General features: G+C 47.3%; 1 protein-coding gene across 2 annotated transcripts in view; it reads left to right on the forward strand.

The window, feature by feature from the left end:
* The window catches only part of LOC135391657 (venom metalloproteinase antarease-like TtrivMP_A), a 100,151-nt gene that overhangs the window by 11,348 nt on the left and 62,776 nt on the right, over nt 1–26,027 (forward strand). For both annotated transcript variants that reach the window (XM_064621995.1, XM_064621996.1), the window contains exons 3-4: nt 3,698–3,787; nt 23,322–23,445. In XM_064621995.1, the coding sequence (XP_064478065.1) occupies nt 3,698–3,787; nt 23,322–23,445 (214 nt within the window). The remainder of the gene's footprint in view (nt 1–3,697; nt 3,788–23,321; nt 23,446–26,027) is intronic.

The raw sequence follows: 26,027 nt of genomic DNA on the forward strand, positions 1-26,027 counted from the left end.
GTTACCGCTGTGTGTCGCTCACAGCGCACCCTTCCATCCCTCCGAAACGGTGGACTCACCCGCTTCCGGCTGCCGCTAGGGTGTCGCACCGAAGAAAAAGTACGTCGCTCGCGTGTTCCGTAAACTTTTGTCCCAACTTGTACCATATGAGTTCAAACAAATGGGACACAAGAAAGCGAGGTTGGAGCGCTCACCAAGCCGCTCGTGCAACTAAAGCAAAGAAAAGCCCTGCCGGCTGTACGAGCTATTGGTAAAGCATTGTTGTTTATTAATTGCGTTAACAGGTTCAGATGTTGTTCTCTTTCAAAGAATTACGAACCTCGCGTGTGACAGCACACCGGCACGTTGTTTCGAATATGTGCTGATCTTGTGGCGCAGAAATCTACCGCTGCGAATTTCCTGCAGCGGCATTGAATACGCGACTACAGCCCACGTGAGCTAGTCCTTTTCTACGCGCGAAGAGAGTGATAGACATCGTTAGGACTCATCAGAACACCCTGAATATTACGTTAAACGGACGATCTGCGTATGACAGATCTCCCTGTAATAGGTATACCATGGTCAAGGGGGGCACGGCTGGCAAACTCGACCTCAGGCTATGGGGACCTCGCCCCCATTTCATGCATGGACTTCGGGCAAAGTGTGTGGTATTCCGTCCGATAAGGTATATCAACGCGGTAGCATTATATTGGCCTCATTGCTCAGAAATTCAGTCTCTCTATGAGCCGAAAACTCGGCACGGACGATAGATTGCGCCACGGGTGCCGTGGGCGAATACACGTTTATATAGGGTGTCTTTGTAAACTGGTGCGGTGCATACGGTCGATCGGTCGGTCGGTGCGTGGTCCAGTGGCAGGGAGCCGACCGGAGACTCGCCACAAAGAGTTTTCGGGAACCCAAGGGGAACAACCGCTGCGAAACGTGTGGCGCCATCTCCCGTTCAGAATAGAAGAAAAACGTTTTTCCGATGCACTGTAAATATTCTTTCACAGAACAATAATAAGCGTACTCCCACACGTATATTTGACCGATAAGATATTGTACAATCTGCGAAGTGGAAAGTTTGAACAGTTCTAAGTCACTACAACATCCCCACATGGAACGGAATTCAAAATGGCGGCAGTCTTTTCCGATATTTTCTACGGCGAGTTTCTGACTAACGATGAACCAGAAATATCAATACACCGCGAGGTTTCCGAGGAACAAAACGGAAAGGACCGGTATAAAACAAAAGGACTGACATTTCGAAGGATTTGTATCCGAGCCCTCCCACGTTTATCTCGCCAAGATTACACCACCACAGGAAGTTGAGGCCCTGTCTTTGTGGAACAGACGCTTTTAGGCGTTCATTTTTCCCCTAAACTATATATGATAGGAACTCCTCTTTCATAGACTTGCAAGAAAAAGAGATTTCACTCTCAATAATGTAATGAGTACTGATTGGGTTTATGGAAACTGTATCGGCAGTGAAATTCATCGACTTGTTTAGGTTTCGGCAGGCCAAAGGTTACTGGAGGCTTCCCCGCATTCGTTCCAGTTCAGCGTCCGTAAGGAGAGTGATACCATTGCAAGCCCTTTGTCGTATGAAAGAGTGCGTGCAGTCCAGCCAGCCACCCCTGTACCCGGTTGAACTATGGAGTCACAGACTTTCGAACGGCCCACATTTTATCGTCCAGACTGGACGAAATCAACAGTGATGGCCAGTCGTTAACTACATGTAGTTAAACTAGTAGTTAAACTACCTGATTGTAGTTAGCAGAAACGTAGTGTGCAACTACTAGTTAAACTACTATTTCGTGTAGTTAGCTACAGTAGTTAGGTTACTGCAGGCGCCAACTACTTACGATTTTGCCGCAAGCTTTACGGCATGATTGTGTTACTGAATTTTACCTTGAGCTACTTGTTTGATGAGAACAGAGGTGCAGAACAATAGTGCCGTGCATGTGTACTAAATCTTCACTTTTATCACTGCTTGTGATTCATATTTAGGTGTCCAAGAACACTATAGAATGGGATTGGTGTTGATGCACAACGTTAAGTAGTTAGAGTTGTAGTTAAAGTACATTGCAGTAGTTAAAGAACTAGTTTTAACTACCTCCCCTGAAAAGTAGTTGAACTACTAGTTAAACTACTCCATTGCGAAGTAGTTAGCAGTTACAGTTAAACTACTGTAGAAGTAGTTAGTGGCCATCACTGGAAATCAACACTCTGCCACACTGAGAGCAAGCTGTTCACTGCGATCGAATTGATCAGCGCTATCTGATCATATTCGGAAAGGCCATGCCCTATAGAGGATTGTACGCCTTTGAGAACATGCTAAAAATGTAAGCACCTTAAATAAGACGTCACTGGAGAATGACTGTCTCGATAAGTAATGCAGAAATTGTATATATTTCTTCTTTTCCTTTCTTTCGTCCTAAATTACGTATCAATGTATTACTAGTATTTCTCGTGTAATACACAGTAGTATTAGTATTATGTATTATAATACCGATTTCTAGGGAGTATTATGTATTGGTATTATAACATAAAATATGAGTATTACTGCCCACCCCTGATTTTTATCATATGCTTTTTGCTTTTATTATATGCATCATATGATTTTTATCATCCAACGCTCGCTTTCCGCATGCCAAGAAACACCTCTCGTCAAGATGCTGCATTAATCCACCGAATGCGCCTCGATGTGGGCTTTACAGCTCAGTGGCGTTACCGCTTGAGGCAAGGTGACTCTCCCACCTGCTGCCACTGTAGTGTTATTGAGGATCTGGAACATATTCTTCTTCATTGCCCCCACTACCAACCTTCCCGAACCACACTCTCCGAGTCTCTTCGTCAGCTGGACTCTCGCCCCTTCTCCCTATCGAAATTGCTTGATCCCTGGCCTAATCCAGCCCAGCAACGCTCTGCGCTTAGAGCTCTTCTGACATTTCTAGACACCATCGGACTTCGATCGTTATTGTGAAGGGGCTCGTTATTTTATTCCCCACATTCTCACCAGCAATAGGGTAGAGTATCGCCTGTGGCGATGAACCTCCCCACTCTCCAAAGCCAAAAATAAAGTTGTTGTTGTTATCATATGCTATGGCCCTTGTCCACGTTGACGTGTACATAGATACGAGCCCGTAAGCGAGGAGGATACACGTGGCGAAGAACTCTTGTTGCGGAAATAATAAATTATCCGCTCTGTGGAAAAGACAGAACTGAACTGAAGCTGCAGTACTGTCGCCACTGTGGATTTTCTTTGAGCGGAGGGGGGAAAAGAGAAACTCATCAGCTCTCGCATCTGGACCGCACACAGAACAAAGGACGTAAGATGCATAGATACAAAACACTAATAGCTGTGCAGGCCGCCGAATGCCATATTCCCACGCAGCGTCCGCGTATGTTGCGCCGGATGGCGCGGCATACAGCCGCTCCGTTTTTGTACATCTCCTTTCTTCCGCCCAAACAGCAGCGCTCTTCCCCTCTGGGTTCTGTACTGGCTTGCAGTTATAAGTACGCGTCCCAGGGTCCTGAGATTTGGTGGGAAAAATCAAGAAATCTCTGGATTGAGAAAAAAAAATCGCGCTGGGTTTATCACACTATTCCTAGCCCATTGTATTTGCTGTAAAAACAGATCGTTCGAGAAATTCTGAAATTCTTCTAAAATTTATTTCCTTACATATTAGTTACACTCTTGTTGGTTTGTTTTCAGTTTAGGGCAAAGGATTACGAGCAATACCTGTTTCACGATCCAGGCAACAAGGCGTCGGTGGCGGTGACCGAGCGCGACGGACTTCAAGTGGTGAGTCTATTCAAATGGCATTTTTCAAGAAGAAAAAAAAGCAACCTACCAAAACGCAGTAACCAATATTGTCCCCTGATAAGCTTTAGTCTGAATACACCGCTCCGTGAGATCGGCTGTTGATTTATAGATAAACAATATAAATATTGATGATGATGAGTGGGGAATTTCACCACATGTGTGGTTTATAGAAAGAGGCTAATTCCAAATAATTTATTTACTGTGTTAGCTCAGGGGTCCAGAGGGTATTACGTGAGGGAGGTATATGGGAACACAAAGAAGAAAAAGTAAACGCTATAGATGTATAGAAAATTGTCCGGGCAATTCCTGAATACAGTGATCGCAGCCAACGCCTGTGGAAAAGAATTCCCATGGATCACAAAGCAGGTAATGCTGGGTTATGATAGGGAGGCGCTTGCAAAGGATAGTAGAACCCGGGAGAAATATTTTCGGCGCAAATCGTCAGCGCGATTGTTAGAATAAGGGTAGAGCTTAAAATATAAACAGAGCCTAACCTACTTTCTATACATTAGCCAAAATATAATCAAACTGAAACTCAAATGTCGAAAATTCAGCGAGGACAAACAAGGGGACGAGAGCCACAGATATTTCGAAAAGAGAGCGTCCTCCTTCTGGGCACCGTCCTTATCATTCGCATAACATTTAAAGGGTGAATGATGACGTGAAAAAACGTTTATGGGAATTATAGGTCAGCAGCATGCGTGGATGGGAAAATCACTCGACAATTAAGGTGAACAGCCCGTGTACAGCCAACAAAAAGTTTAACACATGAAATTCCACGTAGATCGGTACGTGTAAGTGTTACAATCAACCGGGCAGGTCTATATCGTGGCGCTTCAAGCATGGAATTTAGGCATTTCATGTGGATCACGGGTACCAGCCGCTAAACCAATTTTTAAATTTCTCCCGAAGCATGCAAGTGAGCGGCTCGCTTCATTAGTAATGGCGTTAAGAAAGACCTGAGGTAAGATGCATATACATATAGTACATATAAGTGCTAGGATGTGCAACAAAAGAGGAACTTAATCGGTGCCTATGACTCAAGTGCTGTTTTGACAGTGTGAACGCAACATGCGAGCGTTTGAAGACGTTGAGCGAGGAAGGTACAGCTCGCATCAGAGTTAATTTGAACGGCCTGCGGACCCTGGTGGTGCTTCGTAGAAATAACAGCGGAAGGAATGTTTGGTAATATATTTACATTTAGATGGATGACCCTTGTTATGAAGGCGTTGTTTTCTGCTAGGCGTTACCATGGTGGCTGTCTTGCCGCTTCCCAGGCTGGAGCGGTGTTCAATTTAACTTTGACGCGATCCGTACAACGCCGAGTTCATGCTGTCTAGAACACGGTGGAGGGCAAGTGAACAAGTGTTAGAGACGATGAAGTTGTAAATAACACCGTCGTCCAGGGACTGAAACCGAAAAGAATATCCGTTCGGTTACGGTTACGATTCAATGTCAGAACTCTAAGAGCGGTTTCGGTTACGATATTTTCGCGGTTACAGGTAACCAAACAGTTCACCCGGTATTTTTTGGGTTTTCTCCAGGATGTATCTGCAGGCTGCGTGGATGTCGCAAAGTGACCTACACTGTGTAAACGGGTAAAAATGAACATATTTATCTGTTGCGCTCCGAAAGGGTGGCACTGTGCACCTGCCTGGTCGAAGAAAGGGTGAACGCTTTCTGCGACGCAGTTTGGCCATTTGCGACATTCCGAGTAAAATAATTTGTTCAGGTCTCTATTATCTATTACGTCTATGAGGTCTCTATTAGAAGAACCTAGTGTGTGTGTTTTTTGTTTCTTTTTTTGTTTTTTGTGCCCTAACGAAAATAAAGTTAATATTATTATTATTATTATTATTATTATTATTATTATTATTATTATTATTATTATTATTATTATCTCGTGCACATTCATTTCGCCCGTGCTGTAACAAGCTACAAGGCAAGGAAAACTGCGTGTGTTCAGCGGTTAAGCAAACAGACGTAGAAACAAACAACGTACAATGCTTGGTGTGATCACAATCAGTTCATAACTCATAAGGGACGTACACAATACATGTGATACGATGCGTATGTTATCCGATTATGGGTGCAAGCACATAAGATGGTATGTTGTCCACACAACTTATCCATTTATTGTGGTACTCCAAGGGCCTCGCGGGATTACATGGAGAACGCATAACAGAAATGAAAATAATTACAGAACTGTAGAAAAAAATACACACACACACACACATAAATGGGATGATGATGAGCTGGGTCATTCTCCGCCGTTTTGGCGGTACACTGCCCCGTTGCGCTTGTGGAAGGGACGAGAAAGTGATGATGATGGAAAGGTGGCCGGTTAGAGTTCGTCCATTAGTCCTGCGCTGGAGAGGAACTCAGCAACAGCTCGTAGGCCATGCATCAGATGTGAGGGGTCCGACCATGGCCCGAGAATTTTGGCTAAGTCGAACTGGCGTTGATCGACGCGTTGGAGAGCAGTTTCCATGAGGGCGCGCTCGCGATCGTACTCTCCGCAGACCAGGAGGACGTGATGGAGGTCACCACGCACACCACACGTGGAACAGAGGTGTTTGAAGGCCGGTGTAAACGCTACATTAAGTCTCATGCGGTGGATGAGTGTGGCAAAGGAACGCGGCATTCGGCGGGGGAGAGTAAGGGACAAGCTGGGGTCAACGGAGTAAAGCAGAGAGTGGGTGGTGATGTCACGTTGCCATTGAGACTGCATCATGGGGCCAGTGAGGCTTGAGACGGCGATCCCCCCGAGACAAGATGATGGGGACATGCCGGGTGTACTGGTGCGCGCCTGCGGCTGTTCGATCTGCGTCCTCGTTTCCGCTGATGTCCACATGACCCGGGATCTACTGCAAGACGGTAGAGTGGCCCTGTGCGCTTGCTTTCTTGTATACTTGTAGAATTTCAATGACCACAGGACTGAGGAAGCCGCGAAGTCCCATAGTTGCCACACATTGCAGTGCATATGTGGAATCTGTCAAAACGACTCAGGAGCGAACGGGGCTGTCAGTAATTTTCCGCAAGGCGAAAAGAATAGCATAAAGCTCAGCGCATGTTGACGATGTTTTATGTGAGAGATGATGGCCATCTGAATTTTTTTAAATTCCGTGTTAGCGCCGCGAAGCAACTGTGGCTATGAGCGGCGTATAGACATGGACAGATGAAGAGAGGACACCAGGAAGGAGTGGGGGACAGGGGGGTTAGTATGCGTCCTGGGCCGACTTCAATGGGAACTGTGCCGACATCCGTCTGGAAAGTCTTCGGAAAACCCAGGGAAAACCTCAAACAGCACAGCCGGTGACAGGATTCGAACCCGTGTCACCTCCCAGTCTCGGCGTGGAAAGCGATCACTATGCCACGGGAGCTGGTCATCTGAAATTGATTCGGAGGGAATGACAAAGGCAGACGACGAACTTCCCCTCGTGGTTGAACCGTCCGTGAAAACTGCGGTGGAAGTATCATAACACGAGCTCATCATATCGAGAGTGAGCTGCTTCGTCACGCATGCAGCGACGTTGCCTTTCTTTCCTGTTAGCCCAGGCACCGACAGAGAAATGCAGGGCATCGGAAAAGTCCAAGGAGGAGTGCTGGGAGCTGTGGGTGCGACCACAAAGTCAAGTATGCTAGCCTTCAGTTGAGACACACATGGGTGTACATGCTGTGCTTGCGTCTCCGAAGCTTCCTAACTTGCGGATGCCGCCGATGGTGAGCGAGAAGGCGGAGGTACTGCCGACACGTATCCCCGTAGCGAAGCACTTCAAGCGGGGCTTCCTTAGCCTCAGCAATGACCATATGGGTCTCTGCCGCCCGAGGGACTCCCAAGCACACTCGGAGACTGCGCGCCAGGAGGCACTGAAGCTTATGGACTGAGGAAGGTGGAAGACCATTCAACACAGGCAAGCTGTATGCAAGTGACCCGCGAACCAAAGCTCGGTGGACGGCCAAAAGCGACGCCATGGCACTGCTCCACTTCATGCCTGCCAGATGCCTGATAACCGCAATCCACCCGTGGACCTTGGCTTCCAAGCTCGGTATGTGCTTCACCCAAGACAGTCTGGCGTCTACCGTAACAGCAAAGAAGCGATGAAAGGATGCACTCCTCAGCTGTACACCAGCGACTGAAAGAGGGAAGGGATGCATGTTCCTTCTCGTAAACGGGAGTGCCACGGACTTTTCAGTCGAGATGTCCATGCCGGCCGTTGTGAGGTAGTGCCCAATATTGTTCAAAGCGTGTTGCAGGCGCCGGCCTGGATGGCCGGACGGGATTTTCCGCTGGTCCAAATGTAGATGTCATCCGCGTAGATCGAAATTGACAGTTTCTTTCCAATGCAGCCCCGAATACCAGCCATGGCCACGTTAAACAGAATTGGGCTCAATACGCTCCCTTGTGGAAGTCCATGGGTCATCGATACATGCTCTGTATCCCCTTGACGGGTGCGAACAAATAGTTGCCTGCCATGGAGGAAGTCCTTAATCCATGAGAGAGCTCTGGAGGGTAGGCCAGCTTGGGTGAGGGGATGGAGAACGAAAGCGTGACTCACGGTGTCGTAAGCGCGTTTAACATCAAGAAACGCAGCCACCACTGTCTTCTTACGCACCTTTTCTTCTTCCACCGACGTAATGAAGTCAAGAGCCGAGTCCATGGAAGACCTGTGCTGGCGGAATCCTGACATTTCCTGCGGGAAGAAGGAGTGCCTCTCGAGCTACCACTCGATTCGGTGGAGGATCATGCGCTCCAAAAACTTGCCAAGGCAGCTAGTCAAGCTCACTGGTCTGAAAGGAGATTGCTGAGAGGGTGATTTTCCCGGCTTCAGTAGTGGGACAACGCGCGCATGCTTCCAACTGTCAGGTACTTTCCCGGTTCTCCAGGACGTGTTAAATACCTCGAGCAGGCACTTCTGACATCGCTCATCCAGATTGCGGATAGCCCGGTACGTGATATTGTCCGGGCCTGGGGAAGATCGAACACGTGACAGGAGGAGAGCGTTCTTTAACTCCGAGAGCGAAAAGCCACTGTCCATGTCCGGATCAGTGATGACTGGACTAGTTTCAATCTGTTCTGTCAAATAGGTCATGTGGCTCATGAAAGCCGTGAAAAAAAGACAGGAAATGGCTACAATGTGACAGGTTCTGTAGACAAAACACCGGCACAAACTGTGTCTGACGACCTGTTGTCAGTAGTATAGATTAATACGGCTTAATAACGGTGCCTGTATAAGAACCATGCGGCATAAGAACCGTGCGCTATAACGACATCCTTTTTCTAATCCAAGATGGCCGATTCTAAGCCAACACAATCCACTTGTAATCCAAGCACAAGCCAAATCCAAAGCCATCTGATTGGCCGCCATTAGCTCCGCCCACTTCACGTTGATTGGCCCCTGCTAAGCCTACTGATCTTTGATTGGCTGACCGTAGCTCCGCTCCTTTATGCTAATTAATTGGCTTGGCTCCACCCAGTTCGTGCTGAATGGCCCGTGCTAAGCCTACTGATCATTGATTGGTTGACTGTAGCTCCGCCCCTTTATGCTAATTACTCGACTCTTCACGCTGATTGGTGCATGCGTATCGCTGAGCACGCCCCCGTTATGCTAATTAACCGGCTCCGCTGATTGGTCCATTGTAGGCCTACCGATCACTCTCCCACGCTTTCTAAGCCCTCTGATTGGCTGTCCCCACCGATTGGCCCGTTCTAAGACCACCGATTGGCCCGCTGAACATAGCCTTCAGTAGCGCCCGCCAGACGGCAGCGGCCCCGCTGCGGCTTTATCTCAGATGTTCAAACTTACCCATGCCCCGGGCTAGCGGGTGGCCTACTGAACATAGCCTTCACCGGCGCCCGCCAGATGGCAGCGACTCCACTGCGGCTTTATCTCAGATGTTCAAACTTACCTTGTGGTGTGCGCCCACTTCATGCTGATTGGTCTGATTCAGACGTCTAAGCCTACTGATCACCCTTCCAATGTAAGCCTGCCGATTGGCCCGTTCTAAGCCCACTGACACCGGATGGTGCAACCCTTTACTGGCTCCGCCCACTTCACGCTGATTGGCCCATTCTAAGCCTACCGATGGCTGGCCCTGATTGGTCCATGCTAAGCCTACTGAACGGTGATTGGCTTACCTGTCGCTCCTAAGCAGCTTCAGACAAGACACACGACAATTGTTGATTTCAACCTTTATTTGGTACAACAGCCTCCTGGTCCAGCTGTGGGTCGGTTCAGCTGCATCACAGAGAGATCATTGGTCCATAATTCCATGTGGACATCTCTCACGCTCACTCAGCTCCCTCGGTAGATTCCAACTGTTATTGGTTCATCTGACTGCACGTGGCCGCTCACCCAGCTCCTTATTGGTTCTAGTCGGTCACCGCTCCCTCATAGGCTCCAACTCCGATTGGTCCATCTAACAGCAAGTGGTCACTGCTATTGATCCATTGAACCGCAAGCCACTCATTGGTCACTCACACTCATCTCTAGACGAGATAAATTTAACTGTGGAACTTTTACCATAAGATAACTTTAGCGGGGGCTGGTAGGCTCCAACGGCTATTGGCCCGCGCTAACCGCATGCCTCCACCCATTGGTTCACAACGCGCACGCTCTGACGGCGCCGAAGAAGGTTCCCTACACATTTAATAGAAATTATGCTATTGGTCCAGCTGCGTCATAGGGCACGGCTTGGTTCTGCTGTGGCTGGCCCTGATGCTACTTACTTCGTGGCGCAACTCTTTAATGGCTCCACCCACTTCGCATTGATTGGTCCATTTTAAGCCTACTGACTTCTAAGCCAGTCCACGCTAAGCCTACTGATCACTCTACCAGCGCTCTGATTGGCCGCTACCAATAGGAGATATGCGAAATGAAGCGCCCTCTCTTGCCCGTTAGCGGAAACGCGCTCGCGCCATTTTCGTCGAGGCGATGCTTGGAAAGCATGGCCGTTCCGTGTACACGGTTTGCGTTGCCCCTGAGTAAGTTTGACTGAATAGTGGCAGCTGAAAAGGGCTTCTGTTGTCATCCTATGTGTAAGCGCCTAATGTATCACTGCGTTAGTAAAAGTTTGTTGTGCAGCAAGGCAGCAGCCAGCAGCATAGTGTAAACAACACTGCAAGCTTTTCGTTCTGCTTAGTAAAGAATCATCTGATTACTACAACTTTTTGTCGTGGAAAGGACTGCGTATGTCGAAACTCTGAAGAACAAAATGTTATTTAGTAATGATGAAGGTGTCACCGCACTGCTGCACGAAGCTGTGCTAGCAGAGAGGAATAAAACGCCAAAGGGTGCGTATTCATGAATCGCTGTAACTGAGCACTAGGAAGAAAATGACATGAAGAAAAAACCTGAAATAGTATCCTGTAGTTGAGGCTACTATCGGACCAGACTAAAGCTTAACGAGTAAAGCTTAACATTCTCGATCATTCAGAATTAATACGAGTATGCAGTCACTTTAGAATCAGGCATTTGCCGCTCGTTTATGCACCACTGATGCAGAACCTGAGAGGCAGACCCATAATGTGATATGAGTGATCCTGATTTGACTCTTTTTTGTAAAATGACTGAACTTATGGTGAATTATATCATAACCCGCAGGTGAATTGTCAAATGTGATAGATTGGAATATTGTTTTGCATATGTACCTAGTGTGCTCTCTTGACGTACATCCTAACTCCAAATAAGCATGTGCACAATAATTTGCGGTCTCTACATGTGTTCTCTACTGTGTTCCAGTTTCTCGTGCACAACGGAAAGTAAGAAAATAAATTAGTCGAACCACTAAATAGGCCAGAACGCGAGAATAGGACGTCATCTGTAAATATTTGCTTTTAAATCTTATTTGTGTTTGTGTGTGCGTTAAGGAAGATCACTTCTTGTGGTTGAACTACATAGGATAAAACCACTCTTATTACAGGTTCAGAATCATGGCATTTATGTTGATCAAATATTTATTTATTAAATAACAAATAAATGTTGGTCATGAAGTCACATGCTCGACAAACGGGTCAAGTCGTGGCTTAAGGAGAGCAAGCAGCAATGATAGAACCAGATACCTTCCAACATCTAAATCTGAAACTTAGTACTATATCGTCTAATTATATATCACAACTACCAAATGCAGCAGCACTACAACCGTGGCGTGGTTACCAGAATCTCAAAACATTAAGGAAGAAATTGCTCGGCACAGTGCGGCAACTGGTATGAAAAACTCCTGCATCAAAATATTCCCTTTTATAAGACCAGTATCTCATTTAATCTTACCATCACAATATCAGTTAAAACTAAAAAGCGAAGTATTGCAGAAAACAAAGTAAATGCAAATGCCGAATGTTGATGATAAATGCCGTGTGAGATCTCGCTGAAAATGGAATCCATCGCAAAACTGTAGGACTATTTCTGCTGCTGAGACTATAGTTCTGAACAGTTTGTCATTCGTACATTCCGCTGAAATGTTCTGTACTCCACCGAGAAGTCGTGCTTCAAAAATTGCGGCCGTGGACTTCTCTTTAGCGGAATCCCCTCAAGCCGCGCTGCAGCTCGTGAGAGATCTGCCTTAGCCATGGCGGTCGGGAGCGGCGCACTCGACAGATGGCGCTATTTCGCATATCTCCTATTGGCCCTCGTTCTAAGTCCACTGACACCAGATGGCGCAACTCTTCACCAGCTCTGCCTACTTCATGCTGATTGGTCCATTCTAAGCCTACTGACTTCTAAGCCGAACCACGCTAAGCCTACTGATTGTCCCTTCACACCAAAGCCTACCGGTGTCTGGCCCTGATTGGTCCACGTTAAGCCTACTGAACAGTGATTGGCTAGCCTGTCGCTCCTAAACCACAATGCAGCAGCTTCAGACAAGACACACGACAATTGTTGATTTCAACCCTTATTTGGTACAACAGCCTGTGGGTAGGTTCAGCTGCATCAGAGAGATCCCTCTTGCGCTCATTGGTCACTCAGCTCCCTCGATAGACACCATACGGCTCATCTAACTGCAAGTGCTCATTGGCCCATCTGACTACAAGCCTCTCATTGGTCACTTATGTCTAGGGCTCCCTAACAGGCTCCAACTGCTATCGACCCATGCCTCCATCCGCGGCTGCTCACTGGTTCACAATGGAACTTTTTCACATGCTCTGCCCTACACAGACAAGAGATGGCGCCGCTTGTCTTTGCAAAGATGGACAGCTGCCATTGCATTGGTGACTCATTTCTATCCAACTGGCTCATAATTCTAGAGAGCCAGCGTTCTGAACAGCTTACATGCCGCCGCCTCCCGCTGTTCACATAGACGCAGTTGGAAATTTAAAAAAAAACATTTTCAGGGTACACATTTCAAAACACGCTCTACACAAGTAAAGTTGGCTTCCCCCGGTTGCATGCCTGCGTTATGTGAAGCCCGTCCCATCCGCGGCTGCTCACTGGTTCACAATGAAACTTTTTCACATGCTCTGCCCTACACATACAAGAGATGGCGTCGCTTGTCTTTGCAAAGATGGACAGCTGCCATTGCATCGGTGACTCATTTCTATCCAACTGGTTCATACTTCTAGAGAGCCAGCGTGCTGAACAGCTTACATGCCGCCGCCTCCCGCTATTCACATAGCCACAGTTGGAAATGGGGAAAGAAATTTTTTTTTTCAGGGTACACATCTCAAAACACACTCTACACGAGTAAAGTTGGCTTCCCCCGGTTGCATGCGGGCGTTAGGTCAAGCCCGCCCCATGAGAACAAGCTTAGGATCGTTTAGGATGTGTGTGTGCTTTGCAGTTCAACCTAAAAATTGTTTCAATCAAGCAGAATGGCAAATGATGCAATGGAGCGCGTTCATTCTTGAGAACGAATTTTGTGACAGAACATAAACAAAACAAAACATTTCAATGTGCAAAAAACTCATCGTGATGCTAATCAGGGAAGCCAGCACGCGTTCGAAATAAGCAAGAAGAAGCACATGATCGAGAAAACAACGATAGTTGATGTTGTGCAGAGAAGCTGGTTTGAGGGAAAACAGCTTGTATGATCAATAAACCCTTGGGCCTGTTTTTATTTTAGACAGCGCGCATTCAACACGCGAAATTAAATAAATCGAGCAGAATGACAATAGCATAGTGGCGCTATGTGGTGAAGCTCAAGACGCACTGACACTCCAACGCTTATTAAACAATGCTATGCACGCTCGTACTGAAGCTAAAAAAGAAAAAGGCAGACTCAACCCAAGCTGAGTATGAAGAAACACAATTTCACACTGCTCCCCTCAGAATACTCTGTTCAAACATAGCCAGTGTACACGACACAGCTCGCAGTCCTGGAAGCACTCTTAGAAATATAAGTTCAAGGCACAACGTCGCACTATGAACGAGTTCACCTCGGAAAAAATGCGCGCTCACCTTCGCAGACGGGTCACGAGCACCATGCCGCAATATCTGAAACATGCGGCGCGTGGACAGCTCACGCGACTTTAGCCAGCCCGTGCAGGTTTAGACTTCAACATAAGAAATTAACTAAATCAAGCACAGTGATGCTATGTCGTGACTGACGCTCCAACGCTTATTAAACAATGCTATGCAGTGAAGCTTCGCACGTACTCAATGTTAAAAACGGACACTCAACCCAAAACTGAGCATGAAGAAACACAATTTCAGATTGCTCTCTCCCAGAACATCCCGTGCACCTCCGTGTTCCTTCTCTATACTGGAAGCAGCAATATTAAGATCGTCGCACTATGAACGAGTTCACTTCGGAAAAAATGCGCGCTCACCTTCGCAGACGGGTCACGAGCACCATGCCGCAATATCTGAAACATGCGGCGCGTGGACAGCTCACGCGACTTTAGCCAGCCCGTGCAGGTTTAGACTTCAACATAAGAAATTAACTAAATCAAGCACAGTGATGCTATGTCGTGACTGACGCTCCAACGCTTATTAAACAATGCTATGCAGTGAAGCTTCGCACGTACTCAATGTTAAAAACGGACACTCAACCCAAAACTGAGCATGAAGAAACACAATTTCAGATTGCTCTCTCCCAGAACATCCCGTGCACCTCCGTGTTCCTTCTCTATACTGGAAGCAGCAATATTAAGATCGTCGCACTATGAACAAGTTCATCTCATAAAAAAAGAAAGGGCTTACCTCATCACACCGGTATTACGCACGTAGACTCTTGTCGCATGGCGCGGTACAGCAGGGTAGGGAAACACGGCCGCGTGGACAGCTCACACGATTTCAGCCTGCCCGCGCACACCTCACAACATGCGCCGACACACCCAACATGTCGACCACTTACCGTGCCAGCCGCACGGAAAACTTGATAGCCGAAACACAGGCGCGTAACACACCCCTCCGGTTGGGACCATCTCTTTTATATCAGTGCTCGCTCGTTTCCGCAAGGTTGCAAGCCCGAGAAATTGGGTCACCTTGAAGATGTGTTGGAGCCATCTGTTTTATATCAAAGAGGCACTTCATGGCCAAACTCTGCGGCGGACCCTAGCGGAAAAAAATGTTGCGTCAAGGTGATGTAAATAGGCCTTCTCCGAGAAACTGGGTCACCTCGTAAATCATGTTTTCCGAGGCCGCGCGTATTAAAACCAGTGATCACACCACGCTATGCGAAGGGAAAAAAATATCCCTATGAGCCCACCTGCTCATTGCCGAAACAAGCTTTCACTAACCAAGAACAAAGGGTTCGCTTATGCAGTTTCCAAGAAGTTCCAAATGTCCTTCGCAGCTAACGGGCGCGCATCACGGGCCGTTCCTGCGTGATTGTGTAAACAAAATCGCACCACCCTCCAAGGGCGCATTTGAGTTCCGTCCATCGGTCGACTCTGGGTTAAGCACACAACGAGGAAGATGAGGAAAGTTCTCATTTTCAGTTCATTCGGCAGTATTTCCTGTTTTTAGAGGGGAAAATTCTGTGTTGTGTGATGGAGAAGCTATATAGATAGGTGCTAAGCAGAAGGATTATATAGCACGTACTCATCGACTAAACGAGCATAGTTTGTGGAGAGCGCCACGCTATTTTAAAGCCATTTTATATCATATCCCAAACGTTCTGCGCGATCAAACGGAAGAAGAAAACCGTTTCACGCATCACGGTGCGTGCGCGTTTCAGCGTGCTCAAACAAGTTCTGGCTATTAGTAAAAGAAGTAGTTTTGGGTTCCCAGGCGGGTTCTGCATGGTGTTTCCAGCGCATCAGGCGATGTTCTACAACAACGTAAACTGTTCTGCGCGATCAAACAAGTCCCGCTCCCACGCGCGTACTATATCATAACTTGTTTCAGCGTGCTCAAACAAGTTCTGGCTTTTGTGGTGAGACTCGTATGATGGTACAGATTTGTAAGAAAGACTGAAGAGATTCAAGGATGATCCTCCGACATGAGAAAAGTGATGAGCAGCGACTTGACAACCGCGAAACTGCGAAGCCTCAGTGTGTCGTGTGAGATGGATCAGTTCGTATGCAAACGCATGCTGACAGATTTACAATGCCTACACAACTTTTTAAATGGACACGGAGAAGAGAGTGATTTTAGTGACATTTTGAGAGCTATTCCCGTGCGGAGTACTCATAAAATAAGACAGTTTGCGAGATACAAGTTGGAACTGCTGGAGCGATATAGAAACGGAGAACTCATCGACGAGACAATCATAAATGCCGGGTTTTCCATCCCCGTGGTGCGCGACTACTGGAAAAAGAACCACACGAGCTTGGACATTACCGTCATCGAGGGAAATGAACGTGTTGTCTCCACGTTAGAAGACGTCCTCGCTAAAGTGTTGTGAACACAGTGTTTACCACAAACAATTTTTTCATAATCTTTATTGTTTGTGACATAAAGTTCGCACGAAATAAATGCGGGAATGAAGCACCCACTATAGTTTTATGGTGTAAAACAAATCCACCTCGCGAACTACGCCGGGGTCTTGCCACCCATTGAGTAGATATCTAGTGACAGCGCGAAATATTCATTGTTTACGCACATTGAGATCATCCATAGATTTTTTATGAAAAGAAACGTTTATTTGCCTGTGCTGTGTCACTCAATCCTTGGAAATATAAACCGACCGCTCACTTGGTAAATCGTACAACAACAACATTGATTCCACCGATAGACCAGCATGCGTAGCAGAAGGAGAGCTTGAAGAATATCTACAGGTACAATGTCTTCGTAGCTCGACCTCCTTAGGACTTCATCGAGATTACGTGATATTTTGAATAGAAATGAGACTCCTTGCTTTCGCTCGATTACGTAGTGCATGCGTAAGATCTTGTCCACGGCGCTGTCTATCCTGTCATCTGCGCTGAATCTTTTGTTGATGAAAGCTTCATATATTCCTTCCGGCACTTCCTGTTCAGGTATCCACTGGAAGAAGGTTGTTACAACATCGAGGACCACGCGTCCTACAGAAAATGTGATTTTCGTCAGTTCTGTGAAGAGAGGGCAAGAAATCGATTTACCCCTTCTTCTATCAAACACCATGTTGTGTCGATGTGCTATCCCGAATGGTGTGCGGTGGGAGCTCGAATTGCACAGCGTGTTGCCTATTTACAGATATAGAGGGAGAGTATTTTCGCACATCAGGCTTCGATAGTACCTTATTCCCCATACTTTGTTTTAGAGTTACTCCATGTGTGGTTATAAAGATACGCGATGTCAAACGCCCGCGTGGCAATTTCAAAAAATGCGTCGAATGAGGTAGGCTGGACGTTCGAAACCGTCTGTTCATGCATTCAAAAATCTTTTGTGCTGACGAAAGAGCTTTATTTTACGTAAGGATTACACAGCAGTTTCACTCGATCTTTAGGGGACAGCCATCCGGTTCGTACATGATACGACAGCATTCATTCCAGAGGTAAACTAAGACGTGCAGCAGATGCAGAGCTTGAAGAATATCTATGCCCGCGATGTCTCTGTAGCCGTATCTCTTTAGGACTTCGCCGAGATCGCGTGATATCATGAATAGGTTCGCATCTCCTTTTTCTAGCTCAATTTCGTGGTATACTCGTAGGATCTCGTCCACAGCATCGTCTACCCTATCGATGGTGGTGAATCGATTCCCGATGAAAGCTTCACAGAGACCCCGCGGTACTGCATCTTCCGGAATCCAACCGAAAAACGCCGTCAAAACATCGAGGACCGTTCGCCCTGCTGAAAATAGTGCTTTTGATTAGACAGCGAGGATAAAATCGCAATACCTTTTCTAATTCGGCCGTCGATTTCCATTGTGTGTGCCCTTGAATCTCTTCAGTGTTTCTTACAAATCTGCACCATCATACGACCACAAAAGCCAGAACTTGTTTGAGCACGCTGAAACAAGTTATGATATGGCACGCGCGTGGGAGCGGGACTTGTTTTGATCGCGCAGAACAATTTACGTTGTTGTAGAATATCGCCTGATGCGCTGGAAACCTTTTACTAATAGCCAGAACTTGTTTGAGCACGCTGAAACAAGTTATGATATGGTACGCGCGTGGGAGCGGGACTTGTTTGATCGCGCAGAACAGTTTACGTTGTTGTAGAACATCGTCTGATGCGCTGGAAACACCATGCAGAACCCGCCTGGGAACCCAAAACTACTTCTTTTACTAATAGCCAGAACTTGTTTGAGCACGCTGAAACGCGCACGCACCGTGATGCGTGAAACGGTTTTCTTCTTCCATTTGATCGCGCAGAACGTTTGGGATATGATATAAAATGGCTTTAAAATAGCGTGGCGCTCTCCACAAACTATGCTCGTTTAGTCGATGAGTACGTGCTATATAATCCTTCTCCTTATCACCTATCTATATAGCTTCTCCATCACACAACACAGAATTTTCCCCTCTAAAAACAGGAAATACTGCCGAATGAACTGAAAATGAGAACTTTCCTCATCTTCCTCGTTGTGCGCTAAACCCAGAGTCGACCGATGGACGGAACTCAAATGCGCCCTTGGAGGGTGGTGCGATTTTGTTTACACAATCACGCAGGAACGGCCCGTGATGCGCGCCCGTTAGCTGCGAAGGACATTTGGAACTTCTTGGAAACTGCATAAGCGAACCCTTTGTTCTTGGTTAGAGAAAGCTTGTTTCGGCAATGAGCAGGTGGGCTCATAGGGATATTTTTTTTCCCTTCGCATAGCGTGGTGTGATCACTGGTTTTAATACGCGCGGCCTCGGAAAACATGATTTACGAGGTGACCCAGTTTCTCGGAGAAGGCCTATTTACATCACCTTGACGCAACATTTTTTTTTCCGCTAGGGTCCGCCGCAGAGTTTGGCCATGAAGTGCCTCTTTGATATAAAACAGATGGCTCCAACACATCTTCAAGGTGACCCAATTTCTCGGGCTTGCAACCTTGCGGAAACGAGCGAGCACTGATATAAAAGAGATGGTCCCAACCGGAGGGGTGTGTTACGCGCCTGTGTTTCGGCTATCAAGTTTTCCGTGCGGCTGGCACGGTAAGTGGTCGACATGTTGGGTGTGTCGGCGCATGTTGTGAGGTGTGCGCGGGCAGGCTGAAATCGTGTGAGCTGTCCACGCGGCCGTGTTTCCCTACCCTGCTGTACCGCGCCATGCGACAAGAGTCTACGTGCGTAATACCGGTGTGATGAGGTAAGCCCTTTCTTTTTTTATGAGATGACTTGTTCATAGTGCGACGATCTTAATATTGCTGCTTCCAGTATAGAGAAGGAACGCGGAGGTGCACGGGATGTTCTGGGAGAGAGCAATTTGAAATTGTGTTTCTTCATACTCAGTTTTGGGTTGAGTGTCCGTTTTTAACATTGAGTACGTGCGAAGCTTCACTGCATAGCGTTGTTTAATAAGCGTTGGAGCGTCAGTCACGACATAGCATCACTGTGCTTGATTTAGTTAATTTCTTATGTTGAAGTCTAAACCTGCACGGGCTGGCTAAAGTCGCGTGAGCTGTCCACGCGCCGCATGTTTCAGATATTGAGGCATGGTGCTCGTGACCCGTCTGCGAAGGTGAGCGCGCATTTTTTCCGAGGTGAACTCGTTCATAGTGCGACGTTGTGCCTTGAACTTATATTTCTAAGAGTGCTTCCAGGACTGCGAGCTGTGTCGTGTACACTGGCTATGTTTGAACAGAGTATTCTGAGGGGAGCAGTGTGAAATTGTGTTTCTTCATACTCAGCTTGGGTTGAGTCTGCCCTTTTCTTTTTTAGCTTCAGTACGTGCGTGCATAGCATTGTTTAATAAGCGTTGGAGTGTCAGTGCGTCTTGAGCTTCACCACATAGCGCCACTATGCTATTGTCATTCTGCTCGATTTATTTAATTTCGCGTGTTGAATGCGCGCTGTCTAAAATAAAAACAGGCCCAAGGGTTTATTGATCATACAAGCTGTTTTCCCTCAAACCAGCTTCTCTGCACAACATCAACTATCGTTGTTTTCTCGATCATGTGCTTCTTCTTGTTTATTTCGAACGCGTGCTGGCTTCCCCGATTAGCATCACGATGAGGTTTTTGCACATTGAAATGTTTTGTTTTGTTTATGTTCTGTCACAAAATTCGTTCTCAAGAATGAACGCGCTCCATTGCATCATTTGCCATTCTGCTTGATTGAAACAATTTTTAGGTTGAACTGCAAAGCACACACACATCCTAAACGATCCTAAGCTTGTTCTCATGGGGCGGGCTTGACCTAACGCCCGCGTGCAACCGGGGGAAGCCAACTTTACTCGTGTAGAGTGTGTTTTGAGATGTGTACCCTGAAAAAAAAAATTTTTCCCCATTTCCAACTGTGGCTATGTGAATACCGGGAGGAGGCGGCATGTAAGCTGTTCAGCACGCTGGCTCTCTAGAAGTATGAACCAGTTGGATAGAAATGAGTCACCAATGCAATGGCAGCTGTCCATCTTTGCAAAGACAAGCGACGCCATCTCTTGTATGTGTAGGGCAGAGCATGTGAAAAAGTTCCATTGTGAACCAGTGAGCAGCCGCGGCTGGAGGCATGGGCCAATAGCAGTTGGAGCCTGTTAGGGAGCCCTAGACATAAGTGACCAATGAGAGGCTTGTAGTCAGATGGGCCAATGAGCACTTGCAGTTAGATGAGCCATATGGTGTCTATCGAGGGAGCTGAGTGACCAATGAGCGCAAGAGGGATCTCTCTGATGCAGCTGAACCTACCCACAGGCTGTTGTACCAAATAAGGGTTGAAATCAACAGTTGTCGTGTGTCTTGTCTGAAGGTGCTGCATTGTGGTTTAGGAGCGACAGGCTAGCCAATCACTGTTCAGTAGGCTTAACGTGGACCAATCAGGGCCAGACACCGGTAGGCTTTGGTGTGAAGGGACAATCAGTAGGCTTAGCGTGGTTCGGCTTAGAAGTCAGTAGGCTTAGAATGGACCAATCAGCATGAAGTAGGCAGAGCTGGTGAAGAGTTGCGCCATCTGGTGTCAGTGGACTTAGAACGAGGGCCAATTGGTAGCGGCCAATCAGAGCGCTGGTAGAGTGATCAGTAGGCTTAGCGTGGACTGGCTTAGAAGTCAGTAGGCTTAAAATGGACCAATCAATGCGAAGTGGGTGGAGCCATTAAAGAGTTGCGCCACGAAGTAAGTAGCATCAGGGCCAGCCACAGCAGAACCAAGCCGTGCCCTATGACGCAGCTGGACCAATAGCATAATTTCTATTAAATGTGTAGGGAACCTTCTTCGGCGCCGTCAGAGCATGCGCGTTGTGAACCAATGGGTGGAGGCATGCGGTTAGCACGGGCCAATAGCCGTTGGAGCCTACCAGCCCCCGCTAAAGTTATCTTATGGTAAAAGTTCCACAGTTAAATTTATCTCGTCTAGAGATGAGTGTGAGTGACCAATGAGTGGCTTGCGGTTCAATGGATCAATAGCAGTGACCACTTGCTGTTAGATGGACCAATCGGAGTTGGAGCCTATGAGGGAGCGGTGACCGACTAGAACCAATAAGGAGCTGGGTGAGCGGCCACGTGCAGTCAGATGAACCAATAACAGTTGGAATCTACCGAGGGAGCTGAGTGAGCGTGAGAGATGTCCACAAGGAATTATGGACCAATGATCTCTCTGTGATGCAGCTGAACCTACCCACAGCTGGACCAGGAGGCTGTTGTACCAAATAAAGGTTGAAATCAACAATTGTCGTGTGTCTTGTCTGAAGCTGCTTAGGAGCGACAGGTAAGCCAATCACCGTTCAGTAGGCTTAGCATGGACCAATCAGGGCCAGCCATCGGTAGGCTTAGAATGGGCCAATCAGCGTGAAGTGGGCGGAGCCAGTAAAGGGTTGCACCATCCGGTGTCAGTGGGCTTAGAACGGGCCAATCGGCAGGCTTACATCGGAAGGGTGATCAGTAGGCTTAGACGTCTGAATCAGACCAATCAGCATGAAGTGGGCGCACACCACAAGGTAAGTTTGAACATCTGAGATAAAGCCGCAGTGGAGTCGCTGCCATCTGGCGGGCGCCGGTGAAGGCTATGTTCAGTAGGCCACCCGCTAGCCCGGGGCATGGGTAAGTTTGAACATCTGAGATAAAGCCGCAGCGGGGCCGCTGCCGTCTGGCGGGCGCTACTGAAGGCTATGTTCAGCAGGCCAATCGGTGGTCTTAGAACGGGCCAATCGGTGGGGACAGCCAATCAGAGGGCTTAGAAAGCGTGGGAGAGTGATCGGTAGGCCTACAATGGACCAATCAGCGGAGCCGGTTAATTAGCATAACGGGGGCGTGCTCAGCGATACGCATGCACCAATCAGCGTGAAGAGCCGAGTAATTAGCATAAAGGGGCGGAGCTACAGTCAACCAATCAATGATCAGTAGGCTTAGCACGGGCCATTCAGCACGAACTGGGTGGAGCCAAGCCAATTAATTAGCATAAAGGAGCGGAGCTACGGTCAGCCAATCAAAGATCAGTAGGCTTAGCAGGGGCCAATCAACGTGAAGTGGGCGGAGCTAATGGTGGCCAATCAGATGGCTTTGGATTTGGCTTGTGCTTGGATTACAAGTGAATTGTGTTGGCTTAGAACTGGATTGTGTTGGCTTAGAATCGGCCATCTTGGATTAGAAAAAGGATGTCGTTATAGCGCACGGTTCTTATGCCGCATGGTTCTTATACAGGCACCGTTACTAAGCCGTATTAATCTATACTACTGTTGTCAGCGGTTTGATCGTTGCTCAAAATACAGGGTGTCTTTTTTTTTATATACAGATTTTTCACACACACACACAAAAAAAGCTATAAGGGCTATAGACATCCTGTTTTCGCTAATCATCTCTGGGCCGGCGGACGTCCTTGGCCATCCGTTGCTCAACCATCGAATGACTAATTACCTAAAAATCTCAAATTCCTCAAATTCTCAAAGCCCTCAAATTCCCTAGTGATTCCTGTCCACGCCGATATTAGCCAGGGAGTATACTCCTTTGACATGCGATTTTGTAATAATAATAATAGTAATTGGGGTTTTATGTCGCGAGAGACGGGATTTTTTGACGCATTTTGTAATCTGCTGTTCCAAGGCATTTTCGCAGAAAAAAAAAACATTTTATGCAGGAAGGTATCCTTGGAGAAGTGCTTCGCATTCGCCCACTACCTGAGAGAGAAAGGTCAGATGAAGGTCACGTGGCTCACCTGCTTTTCCGAATCGATGCTCAGAAGACACGTTATGACGATTACGGTTGGTTGATATTAACGACATATTTAGTAGACAACCTGTCTGTTTTAACGAAGTACACATCTGTGCTATCACTTTTCACTTGGTCTGTTGTGAATTCACTCGAAACTGTAAAAGGTAGATGCGGGTACCTGTCAAGCCACCTGGCAAATTATTAAAAAAATAGCAGTGAATGAAATAAAGCATGTTGAGACAGTATCAAATCAGCTTAAGGAGTGTACGAAACATTACTATAAATTATAGTTAATCATGACCATATATACTATATATTATCAATAATAATGTAGAAATGAAAAACAGAAGCATATGGCTGCAGGCAAAAATATGTTCATAATTTGATTGCGCCCATCCCAGCAGCGGAGGTTCGTTTGCGTTGCACACTATAGGATGCGACAAGACCCAATGCTTACCACATCGCATTTCAGAAGTCTTACTGCCCTCCAAACGAAAAGCAGGATAGTACGGGACAGCTGTTTGCTTTGCAACTGTTGGACGGGACAGGACGCAATGCTTGCCCACGTTGCATTTCAAAAATATCACTGCGCTCGCGTTACAAACGAAAAGCAGGCTAGCAATGGACAGCTGTTTGCTTCGCACCTGCAGCGTGGGACAAGACGCAATGCTTGCTGCTTGCCCACATCGCATTTCAGAAATGTCACTACCCTCGCCCTACAGACGAAATGCAGGATAGCACTCGATTGCTGTGTACCTGTAGGACGGGATAATAGGCATTTCCGACGTTCACAAGACGATAACAGGCACTTCCACGAGCGCAAGTTGTTTCGCTGAACGTCCGGTGTCGACTTTGTCAGCTATATAAATGAAAACCACCGGTGATTCGGCGAAAGATAAAATTATCATCGGGTATGTGGAAAAACTTTAGTTTTCAGAAATTTTTCATGATGAAGGGTGGAGAAAATGCCAATACTAATGATTAAGTTAGGGTGGCAAAAGGTTTGTTTAGGCGTTGTGGGTAGTCCCGCATTTACCTGCAACCCAAAGCTACACCGAATTTTTACCCGCAAATCGCAAAACGGCGCGCGTATCCTCGCACTCGCGCTTAGCTCTGCTGGTGAATGCCAACTACCCAAGCAGCACACAATATTGGGCCCATATTGGCTGGTCATTGGCGATACAAGTCCAATATGGGGCCCGTTCCACCAAGATTTCCCCCATATTGGCTGAAACTGGGCAATATGGGCCCCATATTTGATCAAAGGGAGGAAGAGGGGGAGTTGGTGATCGTTCATGTCGCTTCAATGCAGCACTGAGACGGGACGAAGGGCGGTTAAAACAAGGTTTAAATTGTCTGCGCAAATAAATTCCTGTCAGTTGAGAGTTTGCAGATACGTTTGTCTCCTTGTTTTAACCGCCCTTCGTCCCGTCTCAGTGCTGCATTGAAGCGACATGAGCCCCATATTTCCCAGTTTGAGCCAATACTGGGAATATCCTGGCAATATGGGCCCCATATTGCAAAGTCTGGGCCAATATTGGGAAAATCCTGGGAATATGGGCCCCATATTGCCCGTGTACACCCCATATTGACCTAAAATACAGAAAATGGTACGTACCCGTGTTGCACGAATGCCCAAGCAGCACGGCAAGATTGGACGTTGAAGCGTGTGAAATGCCCAATTCAGTACGTCGTTACATCCAGCAACTTCCTGCATATGATACACATTGTTCGAAACAGTCAACATACGTGGGAATCCCATTGTAAGGGCCAGTTCTCACTTGGCGACGCCCGACGCGACGTCGCGAGCGGGCGGCGGAAGTAGAGGTGCATTTCCGCCGCCCCGTCAGAGCGCACGATTTTCATGTTCTCACCACACTGGCATTCCGTCGTCGAAAGCAGACGAAAAATCAGGAGGCGTGGCCTTTCTGTGTCATCTGATTGGTCGCCGGTATATCGTTCTCGGCAGTTCTCGCCGACGTCGTGAAAGAAGTTTGGCATGGCAATTTGTTTGGCTCGACGTCTCTTCTGTCTCAACGCCGGAAATGCACATCTATTTCCGCCGTCCGTTCACGACGTCGCGTCGGGCGTCGCCAAGTGAGAACTGGTCATAACGTTCACTAGAACTCGACAACTCAACTTTCCACGTTCTCGAAGCAGCCGCCATCTTGCTTCGCGATGCCAATGCCAATCGGTCGAGCCGACTGAGAGCGAGCGTGGTCGTTTGAGAGAAATCACGCGTCCTACAACTAATGCGCATGCGTGACAGTCGGATCAAACGTTTCATACGTGATAAAATGTCGCGGGTTCCTGTAATGATAACGGAATTGCCGCAGGTCAAGTAAAAAACACAATGTTTGATAGGAAGGGATGCCTCTTCTGTAAAGTCAGGTGCTTTCGAGTTGCTGCAAGCAGTGTGAGTTGCTCTGGCGCATATCCGTCACCGTCACTAAAGTGTTTCGCTCCTTTGTACTCCCGGAGCAGGTTGGAAATTTTTGGTTCATAGACTGTTGCAATCCCAACGAAGGCTTCTGAGGGACGTTTGGCATTCAGTGGGACTGCTTGTTTCCTTCAGCAAGACGGGCGTGGCGCCCGTTCTTCATTTTTGGGACGATGCAGTGTTTTTTTGTTT

Source organism: Ornithodoros turicata, chromosome 4, assembly GCF_037126465.1.
Source record: "Ornithodoros turicata isolate Travis chromosome 4, ASM3712646v1, whole genome shotgun sequence".
Classification (NCBI taxonomy): domain Eukaryota; kingdom Metazoa; phylum Arthropoda; class Arachnida; order Ixodida; family Argasidae; genus Ornithodoros; species Ornithodoros turicata.